The sequence below is a fragment of the Hemitrygon akajei genome, chromosome 4, assembly GCF_048418815.1.
Source record: "Hemitrygon akajei chromosome 4, sHemAka1.3, whole genome shotgun sequence".
In the NCBI taxonomy this organism is placed as follows: domain Eukaryota; kingdom Metazoa; phylum Chordata; class Chondrichthyes; order Myliobatiformes; family Dasyatidae; genus Hemitrygon; species Hemitrygon akajei.
Genome location: NC_133127.1, coordinates 45404350 through 45417248, shown reverse-complemented (window position 1 = coordinate 45417248; position 12899 = coordinate 45404350). Strand labels below are relative to the sequence as shown.

At 41.1% G+C, this 12899-nt stretch overlaps 1 protein-coding gene across 5 annotated transcripts in view; it reads right to left on the bottom strand.

Moving 5' to 3' along the window:
* Positions 1 to 12899, bottom strand: part of fam13a (family with sequence similarity 13 member A) — a 277630-nt gene that overhangs the window by 179776 nt on the left and 84955 nt on the right. For all 5 annotated transcript variants that reach the window (XM_073042473.1, XM_073042470.1, XM_073042472.1 and 2 more), the window contains one exon: positions 10426 to 10579. In XM_073042473.1, the coding sequence (XP_072898574.1) occupies positions 10426 to 10579 (154 nt within the window). The remainder of the gene's footprint in view (positions 1 to 10425; positions 10580 to 12899) is intronic.

Here is a 12899-nt window from a genome sequence, read left to right as displayed (position 1 = left end):
TTGAAAGGCCTAGACAGAGTGGATGTGGAGGGGATGTTTCCTACATCGAAGAATCTAGAACCTGAGGGCACAGCTTCAGAATAGAGGGACGTCCCTTTAGAACAGAGATGAGGAGGAATTTTGTTAGCCAGATGGTAATGAATCTGTGCAATTCACTGCCATAGATGATTGTGGAGGCCAAGTCATTGAGTAAGGTGAGGTTGATAGGTTCTTGATTAGTCAGGGCATGAAAGGTTACGGGGAGAAGGCAGGAGAATGTGATTGAGAGGGATAATAAATCAGCCATCATGGAATGGCGTAGCAGAATTAGGGGATTGGTAGAATGGCTGGATTCCCTAAAAGCTAACTTGCAGAATGGCCTAATTCTGCTCTTGTCTCTTATAGTCGTAAAATGCTGGAGGAACTCAGCAGGTTAGGTAGCATATATGGAGGAAAACGAACAGTTGCCATTTTGTGCCCAGACCCTTCATCAGTCCTGCCAAGTTTCCTTCATCTTCTGAGGAGGCAGAGGCACTAGTGGAGCATGCTTTCTTGGTCATAGTGTTTATGTGGGTGGTCCAGGGGAAATTGCTGGTCATATATAAACCCAAGAAACTGAAGCTCTAGGCCACCTCCACCTCAGCACCCTTAATACAAACACGGACATATGACCAGCTCTTCTGCTTTGCTGATGCTGAGGGAATTATTGTTAACTTGACACCATGCCACCAGGGTCTCTATCTCCTTCTGTACTCCATCTGGTTAAGCTCCAGCAGTTTTGAATTTCGTGTTTTCTTTAGGAAGTGTGAATTTTACTGTAAATTACACCTTTCAATACTAATGGGGGTTTTAGTGCTTCCAATGAGCCTTCTCCTGCTCTAACCCTATAAGAACCTTACCACCTCACATCCTCAGTCAACTTCCTCTGATTTTAGATTAAGACCCTTCATCTGGATTTATATCATATCTTTAACATATTATGCTGACATTCCCTCCAAGCTGATGTGCAGGACTGATCATTTTTCTCAATAAATAAATGACCAAGTATAATGTTCTTTGTGGTATTCATTTAATTGGGTTCTCTTGATCTAATTTTAAGACCTACATGAAGATCTGTTCACATTTTAGGTCATATTTCTGCAGAAATAGAGAAAATTCCACAGGATTCATAAACTTTCAAGCACAACTATAAAATGGTGAATTAAAGTGGCAGGAAAACAGATTAAGTTCATTCTTTTGTTCTGAGTGTAGCGACTTAGCTAAGTGATCACGTAATCTTTGTGTGTTTTCTCCAGCGTAGAGACCACCACATTGTGAATACTGACTGCAGTATCAATAGCTAACTACTTACCTGGAAAGACTACAGTATTTTGGGTTCCTGGAAGGTGGGAAAGGAGGAGATGAAATGACAGATATTGCCATAGTATTGCAGGAAATGCAATGTACCATACAAAGAATGAGGAGTAGTTGGCAGATCACGTATCATAGTGGGTGCCAAGGTTAGCATCCTGGTGTTACAGCTTGGGGTGTACAGAGTTTCGAGTTCAATTCCCATGCCATTCTATAAGGAGTTTTTTATATGTGCTCCCTGGGGAATTAGATTAGATTAGATTCAACTTTATTGTCATTGTGCTGAGTACAGATACAAAGCCAATGAAATGCAATTAGCATCTAACCAGAAGTGCAAAAGAATAGTGTTATTTACGAAATAACTGCGAATAAAAAGTGCTACAGCATCCAAATATAGAAGTACTGAGACAGTACAATATGGGTGCAATACAGTTTAGCGCTGTGATGTGAGGTTCAGCAGGGTCACAGCCTCAGGGAAGAAGCTCTTCCTGAGCCTGCTGGTGCGGGAGCGGAGGCTCCTGTAGCGCCTACCGGATGGGAGGAGAGTCAAAAATACATGGTTAGGGTGAGATGCATACTTGATAACGCTTTTCACCCTGCCCAGGCAGCATATATGGTAGATGTTCTCAATGGTGGGAAATTGGGTGCCAATAAATCTACAGGGCAGTGATAAGTGGTCATTGTGAATTGTCCCATGATTAGGGATGTGGGTTGTTGGGGTGGCATGGCTCGAGGGCTGGAAGGGCCTATACCACACTGTATCATTAAATCAATAGTTGCAAAGAGAATGGTCCATTTAAAATACTGAAAGGGGAGAGGAGGGGAATATATGGCTGCTGCTGGAGTTCTAGTTTTGCCCTTGTGGAAACATCAAACCCCTCCCAATTCCCTGTTCCGTGTGAGCAGAGAGTCCATCTGTAGAAGGTTTACATTGGGAGCTGCCTCTCATCAGCCTAGCTGTATACTAGCCTTAGCATTACACTGGAAAGTTATCATCAGTATCTGGGTTACGGTAACTGTGTTCTAAAACTTCCTGTATCGCAACTTTAAGAATCAATTTATGGTATGATCTGCTACTCAAAAAAAAACTTTTATTCTTGTTACTTTGTCAGAGTTCGTTTCATCCTTCAGTATTGGTGTTTGATGAAATCCAGATGAAGGGTCTCACAAGCAACTTTCCCTCGTATTTTTTTACAGCTGCACGGACCAACCATTGCTCTGAGCAGGAAATTCTTACACAGCCTGACAATTACACAGCACTTCAAATGCTTTTAGATTATGATTTTATTTGAAATATTACGTATCAAAAATTCAGAATATAGAAGTTTTCACATTTATTTACTCAGGACATGGACATAGAGTCTGTAGAAGTGAGGCAAAGCAGCTGCATGGTCATGGACCCTATATACATTAAAGAGGAGGAGGTGTTTTTCTGTCTGAGGCAAATCAAGGTGGACAATTCCCCAGGGGCTGACAAGGAGTTCCTTCAGACCTTCTGGGAGGCATGCAGAAACTACAGGAGCCCTTAGCAGAGAAATTTAAATCATCCTTATTCTACGTCCACCCTACACCGGATAAATCCGTAACCAAAGCCTTTTCTCTTCATTTTTACCCTTCATCCACACTAAAACGGCATTTTCGTCCCTGAAACCAGAGATTTTCAGAAATGCTCTCCAGGGTGTGTAATTTTGAAAACACCACTTGGCTGGAGCAGTATGGACGGGGTAACCGGAGAAATCTGAAAACACTGTCATGACGTGCCGGAATAGATGGTGATGGCAGCGCGCCATTTCATTGTTTTCTTGAATGCAACCCAACTACTTCAGAACAGATGGTAACGAGACTGAAGCCAGAAGAGTTAGAAATGTACTCGAAAAATACTTTGACCCATAACTTACTGAATAAATAAGTATACTCACTTTGCACTGTTTTCTGTCCTTGCTGGTATGAAGGTGGTTTCCCTACTTATATAAGTACTTCTCTGACAATAGATGTGTAACAGCCTAATGTAACATTGTATGGAAATACAAGATAATACAGATGCAGACATGTTTTATACATTTAACAAGGGGCTTTATTAATGCAACAGAGTTCATCAGATTTTCAATGTTCGTCATCAGCCATAGAACCATAGAACACTACAGCACAGTACAGGCCCTTCAGCTGTCCATGTTGTGCCGACCCATATAATATTTTAAAAAAAGTACTAAACCCACATTACTCCATAACCCTCCATTTTTCTTTCATCCATGTGCCTGTCCAAGAGGCTCTTAAATACCCCTAATGTTTTAGCCTCCACCACCATCCCTGGCAAGTCATTCCAGGCACTCACAACCCTCTGTGTAAAAAACTTACCCCTGATGTCTCCCTTAAACTTTCCTCCCTTAATTTTGTACATATACCCTCTGGTGTTTGCTACTGGTGCCCTGGGAAACAGGTAATGACTATCCACCCTATCTATGCCTCTCATAATCTTGTAGACCTCTCCATAGCTTCCACATCCTTCCTATAATGAGGTGACCAGAACTGAACACAATACTCTTAAGTGAGGTCTCACCAGAGATTTGTAGAGTTGCAACATGACCTCTCTACTCTTGAACTCAATCCCCCATTAACTACCCTATCAACCTGTGCAGCGACCTTGAGGGATGTATGGATTTGAACCCCAAGGTCCCTTTGTTCATCCATCCTCTTAAGTAACTGACCGTTAATCCTGTACCCAATCTTCTGGTTTCTCCTTCCAAAATGCATCAACTCACACTTGTCCGGATTGAACTCCATCTGCCATTTTTTCTGCCCAACTCTGCAGCCTGTCTATATCCTCTTGTAACCTTCGACAACCTACAGCTCCATCCACAACTCCTCCAATCTTCATGTCATCCGCAAACTTACTCATCCATCCTTCCGCCTCTACATCCAGGTCATTTATAAAAATCACAAATAGCAGGGGTCCCAGGGCAGATCCCTGCGGCACTCCACTAATCACTGACTTCCAAGCAGAATACTTTCCTTCCACAACTACCCTCTGCTTTCTTCCTTTAAGAAAATTTTTTATCCAAACAGCCAAGGTTCCACTTATCTCATGCCTCATGACTTTCTGGATGAGTCTCTCATGAGGGACCTTGTCAAATGCTTTGCTAAAGTCCATGTAGACCACATCCACTGCCCTACCCTCATCAATTTCTTTTGTTACCTCTTCAAAAAACTCAATCAGGTTCGTGAGGCACGATCTTCCCTTCACAAAGCCATGTTGACTATCCATGAGTAGACTGTACTTCTCCAAATGCTCGTAGATCCTATCCTTAAGAATCCTTTCCAGTAGTTTGCATACCACCAACGTAAGACTCCCCGGTCTATAGTTCCCAGGTTTCTCCCTATTACCTTTTTTAAACAAGGGAACTACATTTGCTATTCTCCAGTCCTCCGGCACTTCCCCCGCAGCCAAAGAGGATTCAAAGATCATAGCTAATGCTCCTGCGATCTCTTCTCTCAATTCCCACAACAACCTGGGGTGTATCCCCAGATCATCCTGTCTGTGAACTCCCTGTCGGTTGCCTCCATACACTCCAATATTTGTTTTTTTTTAACTTCTAAGTCCTCCTGTGCGAAAGCCAACAGCTGTCCGTCTTTTAAGTTTTCTAGTCTGTAACTGAACAAACACACACCGTCTTTCACAGTGAGATTCGAAACCAAACATGTCGCTTGTTTTCGGTAGATGTGTCCTGCGCATGTGCAGTAGGAGGAGATTCGCCGAAATATCCGTTTCAATGTGGACAGAGATATTTTTAAAAACACATAGTGTGGACGCCTGTCGTTTTGTACGCGAAACCGGCGTTTTCAAAATTATCCGGTCTAGTGTAGACGTAGCCTTAGTGACAGGTGAGGTCCCAGAGCATTGGAGGTTAGCTAATGCTTTACTGTTTCTAAAGGGCTCTAAGAATAAACCAGGAAACTGTAGGCTGGTGAGCCTGACATCAGTAGTGGGAAGTTATTGGAACATATTCTAAGGGACTGATTAGGGATAGTCAGCATGGCTTTGTGCATGGTAAGTCATGTCAAACCAATCTTAGAGTTTATCGAGGATTTACTAGGAAAGTTGATGAAGGCAAGGAAGTAGATGTTACCTACATGGACTTCAGCAAGGCACTTGGCAAGGGAGACTGCCACATGGGAGGTCGGTCAAGAAGGTTCTGTTACTTGAAGATGAGGTAGTAAATTGGATTAGACATTGTGGGTGAAGCCAGAGAGTGGTAATAGCCTCTCAGACTGGAGCCTGTGGCTAGAGGAATGCTGCAGGAATTGGTGCTGAGTCCATTGTTGTCTGTCACTAATGTTAATGATCTGGATTATAATATGGATAATTGGTTCAGCAAATTTGCGGATGACACTGAGATTGAGAGTGTAGTGAACAGTGGAAGACTATCAAAGTTTGCAGCGAGATCTGGACCAGCTGGAAAAATGGGCTGAAAAATGGCAGATGGAACTTAAAAGCAGACAAGGTGTTGCACTTTCGGAGGACCAACCAATATAGGTCTTACACAGTGAGTGATAGGGCACTGAGGAGTGTGGTAGAACAAAATGATCTGAGAATACAGGTCCATAATTCATTGAAAGCAGTGTCACAGTTAGATAGGGCCATAAAGAAAGCTTTTGAAACATTGGACTTCATAGATCAAAATACTGAGTGCTGGAGTTGGATTGTTATTTTGATGCTGTATAAGACGTTGGTGAGGCCTAATTTGGAGTATTGCATGCAGTTTTGGTCATCTACTTACAGGAATGATGTAAATAAGACTGAAAGAGTACAGAGAAAATTTATAAGGGTGTTGTCAAGACTGGAGGACCTACTGAAAGACTGAATAGGTTAAGACTTTACTCCTTGGAATATAGAAGATTGAGAGGAGATGTGATAGAGATATACAAAATTATAAGGGGTATAGATAAGGTAAATGCCAGCAGGTTTTGTCCACTGAGGTTGGGTGAGACGAGAACTAGAGGTCATGGGTTAAGGGTGAAAGGTGAAATGTTTAAGGGGAACATGAGAGAAAACTTCTTCACTGGTGAGAATGTGGATCAAGCTGCTGGAGCAAGTGGTTGTTGCAATTTTGATTTCAATGTTTAAGAGAAGTAAGGATTGGTACATGGATGGGAAGGGTATGGAGGGCAATGGTCCAGGTGCAGGTCACCGGCACTGGGCAGTTTAAATGGTTCAGCATGGACTAGATGGACTGAAGGACCTGTTTCTGTGCCGTAGTTTTCTATGACTCTATGATATCAAACAAGCACAACCCACAACTCACAAAACAAGTACAGTTGGCCCTCCTTATCTGCGAAGGATTGGTTCCGGGACCCCTCGCGGATACCCAAAAACGTGGATGCTCAAGTCCCTTATTCAACCTGTCTCAATCCGGTGGACCTTAGGACCCAGCGGAACCCCAGACCTTATTTAACCTGTCTCAGTGCAGTGGACATTAGGACCCAGCGACCTAGCTCTGAATCTGCAGTGTTTCTGTTCAGGAAAATAATCACGATCGCGATTGAAAATAAAGTGGAAATAATAAAGCGATTGGAAAGAGATGAAACACCATCAGTCATTGGAAAAGCATTAGGCGACAGTCAGTCAACGATCAGAAAAATTTTAAAGGATAAAGTGAGAAAGGCTCTGCCGTGATGAAAGCTACAATTATTACTAAGCAATGCAGTGGTTTAATTATTGGGCTTTGGGGTTTTGGGTTTTGGGTTTTTGATCCTCCACATCAACCAGGCATGGAAGGACAGCGCGCTCGGAAGTGGTCTGTCACTGGATCGAACTCGGGAACTTCCTGAGCCCGGCGCTGAAATAAACGTTCTTAAATGTTTTATATGCATAGTAAGGTAAAATATATACTATATACTAAGACAAACATTTGACTAACTGACGCTAAATAATACTGGATGTACCTGTTCCGACTTACATGGTAAGAGAACTTACGATTATTTTTTGATCCTGATCCACAGTAACCTACGCACATCCCTCCGTATACTTTAAATCATCTAGATTACTTATAATACCTAATACAATGTAAATGCTATGTAAACTAGCTGTTATACTGCATTGTTGAGGGAATAATGACAAGAAAAAAAAGTCTGTACACGCTCGAACAACAAGTGCTGGAAGAGCACTTCCAGGTTTTCTCGACTCGCAGTTGGTTGAATTCACGCATGTGGAACTCACAGATAAGGAGGGCCTACTGTAAATGATGTCACTCAGTTAAAACAACTGGCAGGCACAATGGCAAATGTAAAATGTTTTGACTAGACAGCATCAGCGTTCAGAAAATCTGGCAGGTTATTAACAAGCTACTGACATCCATTCTGTGTTTATTGTTACAATTTTTAACAGTGTTTTAACTTGAAACTCTGATGATGTAAATATGTTGAAGTTCTAAAACGTTTCACAGTAAAGGTTGTGGTATGTTTATTATTTAGAAAAATAATGGATTATATTCATTAACACATTAATAATTACAGGGTCGTTCACTATTATATTAACATAGATTTCAAAACTATATTAACATTATGTAGAAGAAAACTCCAGCTGTGCAGCAACAAAGGCAATGTGTGTTGGAGCATTTCAGTTACTGCACAGCTTAGAGGGAACAGCGCTCAGTGGAAATATTGACTGCCCATTTCCCTCAACAGCTTTTTTTTCCTGTTCTCAGCATCTGCAGTCTAGTGTTGCTCTTTAATGCTTGTCTCTACTTTGTACCCATCACTCTCGGCTCATCCAGTACTACCTTCCTCATATTCCAGCTACCTCATGTCCTGTTCATTTACTACTCCGATCACTTATGCACACACCAGGATACTGGACAGACAATTAATTAAAATGTTTTCTTGATCAAATCCTTCCATGGCTTCATCCTTATCCTCTTTTTGACTTCCAGCTAACCACTGAGGAAATACTGAGCCTACATCTGTACTATCAAAACTCCAGTGAATGAGATCCCCCATTTCTGGTCAACTACCACCTCTCCATTACACCCCAATTTCTAATATCAATCTCAAGCTTAGGAATTCTCAGCTTTAGCCTCTTGACCTCTCCATCTTTAGTAACTTCAATGTAATTGTGTTCTCAATTTAATTATGTCCTTGATATAATTATGTATGGCATGATCTGCCTGGATGACACGCAAAACAAAAGCTTGACGCTGTACTTTGGTACATGTCAAAATAATAAACCAATTAAACCTAACTAACTCTCAGAACTCAGCCACTTTGCAGGAGACAGGTTGGGTCTCAAATGTTGCACAGAACAGGCAGTTTTGAAAGGAATTAAAATTAAAAATGAGAATAAGTATTCATTTGCAAATTGTGGAAATGTCAGAACAAATGACTCATTATGGTGTTGTGAATACATATTTGCAAAAATATGCAAAATATACATTCAAGTGTGGAGTAGAATTATAGATCTTATTATGCTTCCTCGAGTCTGTGAACGTATCCTCTTTGAGGTGATATTATTCTATTTATTCCTAGTTGGGATATAATGGATCAGAAAATTTCTGGCCCCAACAGATTTCGTCATTATCCCATTGCACATGTAGGGAGACTGAAAAAATCTTTTGGATAATCTAACATATTCAGGATCTGATGGTGTTGGACTCACAGATTTTCCAAACTACTGAATGTTGCACATTTTTAATTCACTTTTTTGAGATGTTGTTTTATTGTAATAAATTTCCCTGTATAACTAAAATCATTTTGGCAAGATTAAGCACTGTAATAACCTTCAATTAGACAGCTGTTGAATGAACCAATCTTCCATAGCTTTAAAAATTTTACCTGAATTTCCCCATGACTGGTGAACCTGACCGTGGCTGACTGCTGAGCATGATCTATTCCAGCTCGTGCTCCTCCTCCTCCCTCTAAACTTTAATTCTGGCTTCTAGTCTCTTAATTTTCAGTCCTGATGAAAGGTCTCACCCTGAAACATTGACCTTTTGACCCAGTGATTTTGACCCAGCCTTTTTTTCCAGTATCCTGCTCCAAAATTTCCAGATCTGTGGTGCCTCTAGTATCTGCAAGGCTTGGAAGAATATGTTGTTGTTTTACTGGGTTTTGCATACCCAAGAACCTCAGTTGAAAATCAATTTTGACCATGCAGGTGACTTCGTGCTTTCTCTCTGATCAGGGTCTGGAATCAAGCTTCATGTAGATGAAAAGTTTCCTCAGCAAATGTCAAGTTATTCGAAGTGATAACATAATTATGAACCTATAGCATAACTTTGGACAACGTCATAGCAAAGGGTCATAGGACAATTGATAGAAATGTGTTCTCCTGACCTCAGAGTTATGACACAATGTTGGAATGGAAATAAACAAGCTTTTCCCAGTGCGTCAAAGTATTGTTCAGTTTCTACACCAAGCTAATTTTTGGATGAGTATTTGTTTCTATAGTTGGAATTATCTATCCCCTCAAGAAAAGTTGCTCAGGTTACTTCAGTGTCTGTGCCTCTTATAATCTTCAAAGCTTCTATCAGATCTCCCCACAACCTCCGATGCTTCAGAAAAACCAACCCAAGTTTATCCAACTTCTCCTCATAGCACATGCCTTGCAATTCAGGCAGCATCCTGGCAAACCTCTAAGCACCGTCCCAAAGCTTCCATACCTTTCCTCTAATGGAGTGACCAGACATGATTGAAGTTCTCCAGATGCAGCCTAACCAGAAATTTTTAAAGCTGCTGCATAGCTTCTCAACTCTTGAACTCAATGCCTTGACTATCAAAGGTAATTAGCAATTTGCATTCTTTACACCCATGCAGCCACTTTCAGGGAGACATTTGCTTCCTTAGTAGTGGACTGGAAAACCCACATAGCTTTTTATGCTCATGGAGGAGGAATAAATTCAAAACCTTCTGATGGACACACAGGAGGTACAAAGGACAGCATCTATCAGCTTTCTTCTGATGACTAATACAGTTCTAGAAGTATAGCTTATGAAATGACAATTTAGCTCCATTGATCAATGCTGGCGTTCATGTTCCTATCATCATACTGCACCTCACCTAGTGAGAATAACCATTTATCAACCTGGATGATACGCGGGCACTTACCTGCACAGTTATTATTCTCGTTTGCTTGCCAGTGCCAGGTGGGACGTCCACCTTGTCTGTGTTTTCAAAGAAGATGTCGTAGTTCTCGAGCAGTGAAGCCATCAGCTTGTTGGAGATGTTTTGCTCCTGTATTCCTTCAAAACCAGGGGAAACACTGCCAGGTTGGAAACGCAAATGTTACAATGCAGAACACAACTGTGGTAAGTCAACCATTTCTGCTCCAATCTTACTTGAGACTCCCTCAGGAAATTATTAGCTCAGTCACATTATGAACTGCTGGTCAAGCTGATACTGTTTATTGCAATACTTGAAGTGATGCATAGATATTTAGTTACTAGGTTGGCTGTGGATTTTTTTGGTACTCTCAGGAACGTCAAATCCCTGTACCTTAAGATATCCCATGGGAAGTTAGTGGCTATTTCACTACTGTTCAATCACAGTACAATAACACTTCAGTTTAAAGCATGTGGTGTGATCACAAGACCCTGCTGTCTCCATGACAACAGTTGTCATTAGGAGTTTACCAAAAAAATCAGAATAAACTGTCCCCACAGACTCATTAGTTAGCGATTTCTGCTGAAACAAAAGTACTAGATCTTGTACGACTCCTTTGATATAATGGAATATTATCAAAAGGATAAAACGATGACCATTTTTGCAGTGTCTTGAGTGTGCCAAAATATGTACCTCAAAGAACATGACAGGAGTATAATCAGAAATAATTAAGATGTATCCTAAGAACGAGGCATTAGTCGTGGAAAATTTAATAGAGAATGGGTTACCATGGAGGAATGAGGTGGAGAGTTAGGGGTATTTTCACAGGGAACTTGAGAGGTGGCAGAGGGCTTGTCCACCAGTGCTGTGGCAAAGGAAGAGGTGGAATGATCAAGAGTACAAGCAAGGAGCACAGAACTTGGTGGGGTTTGCAGATGTGGAGAGGGATGAATCCATGGTGATGCTCAAGCAGAGGGATGTGAATGTTAAAATACACTTTTGTGCAAAAATGGTGATTAATGTAGGTCATGGTTATATACATGTATGCACAGGTGAAAATCTTAGTCCCAGCAGCATCAGAGACACAACATTTGTAAGAAAAACAAATTAAACATAAATGATGTGAAATTATACAAGAAAGAACACATTTGGAATAAACAAACAAGGCCATTGTAGTGCAAAGTGGTCAAGGTGTTGCTGCATTGAGCTGGTGATTGGGTTGTGCAGGTTGGGTCAAGAACTGAATTGGTTGGGTCGGAAAGAAGAAGCTTGCCGGTGTGGGATTTCAGGCTATTGTACCTTCTTCCTGACTGATAGCAGCTGGAGAGCAGAGTGATTCAGCAGGCTGATGAGCAAACATCAGTTGGACACAGATAACTGGCCCCTGCTTGATCCCAAGTGCAGGTGGACAGTGAGAAGCTGGTGAGGAAAACTCTTGAAGTGGACAAGAATGAAGATATCAGGAATAAAAAATGAAAATACCAGAAACACTTGGCAGGTCAGACAGTGTAGGCAGAAAGAGAAACAGAGTTGGAGATTCAGTTCAAAGACACTTCTTCAGAACTGGTAAGTTCTAATGAAGGGTCTTTGACCTAAAATATTATTTCCACCGTTCCTGACCTGCCGAGAAATTCCAGCAATTACTCTTTTTATTTCATTTTTCCAGCACCTGCAATTTTTTGATTTTTATTTATTCATGACTAGACAGGATTAGAATTGCAGCAGTCCTATTTTAAATACAGTACAAGATGGAATACAAGGCCATAGGAGCAGGAAGATTATATTTAACTCCTCATACCTGTGCTACCATTCATTCATCATGATCCTGGGTGACCTTCCACTTCAACAACATTTTGTCCATACTCTTTATCAATTAGTTCCTCTTATATCTTGAATCTACAGACCTCGGTTTTCAAACAATCAATTACCAAGTCCACTCAGTCTTCCAGGATAGAGTTATACAGTAATATGTCGTGGGAAAGGGACCTTCAATGCAACTTATCCATGCCAACAAGCTAGTCTCATTTGCCCACATTTTATCCGTATCCTTCTAAACCCCGCTTATCTATATATCAGTCCAAATGTCTTTTAAATATTGCTATTATACTGTAACCGTCTCAAACACATTCCCTGGCAACTCGTTCTATATATGCACCACACTTTTCAGGTCCCTTTTAAATCTTTCACCTCTTACCTTAAACGTAGGCCCTCTATTTTTCAGTTCACTTTCCTTCGGATAAAGACTTTGTGCATTCACCCTATCTATATCCAACATGATTTTCTCCACGTCTACATCACCCACCCCCCAAGATTTTATGCATGTTTGCAGCATCACCCCTTCATCTCCTACATTCCAAGGAATAAAGACCAAGCCTGCTGAACCTCTCCCTATAACTTGAGCCCTGGCAGCATCCTCGTAAATCTTCTCTACTCTTTCCAATTTACTGATGCCTTTTTTATAAAATGGGGTCCAAAATTGA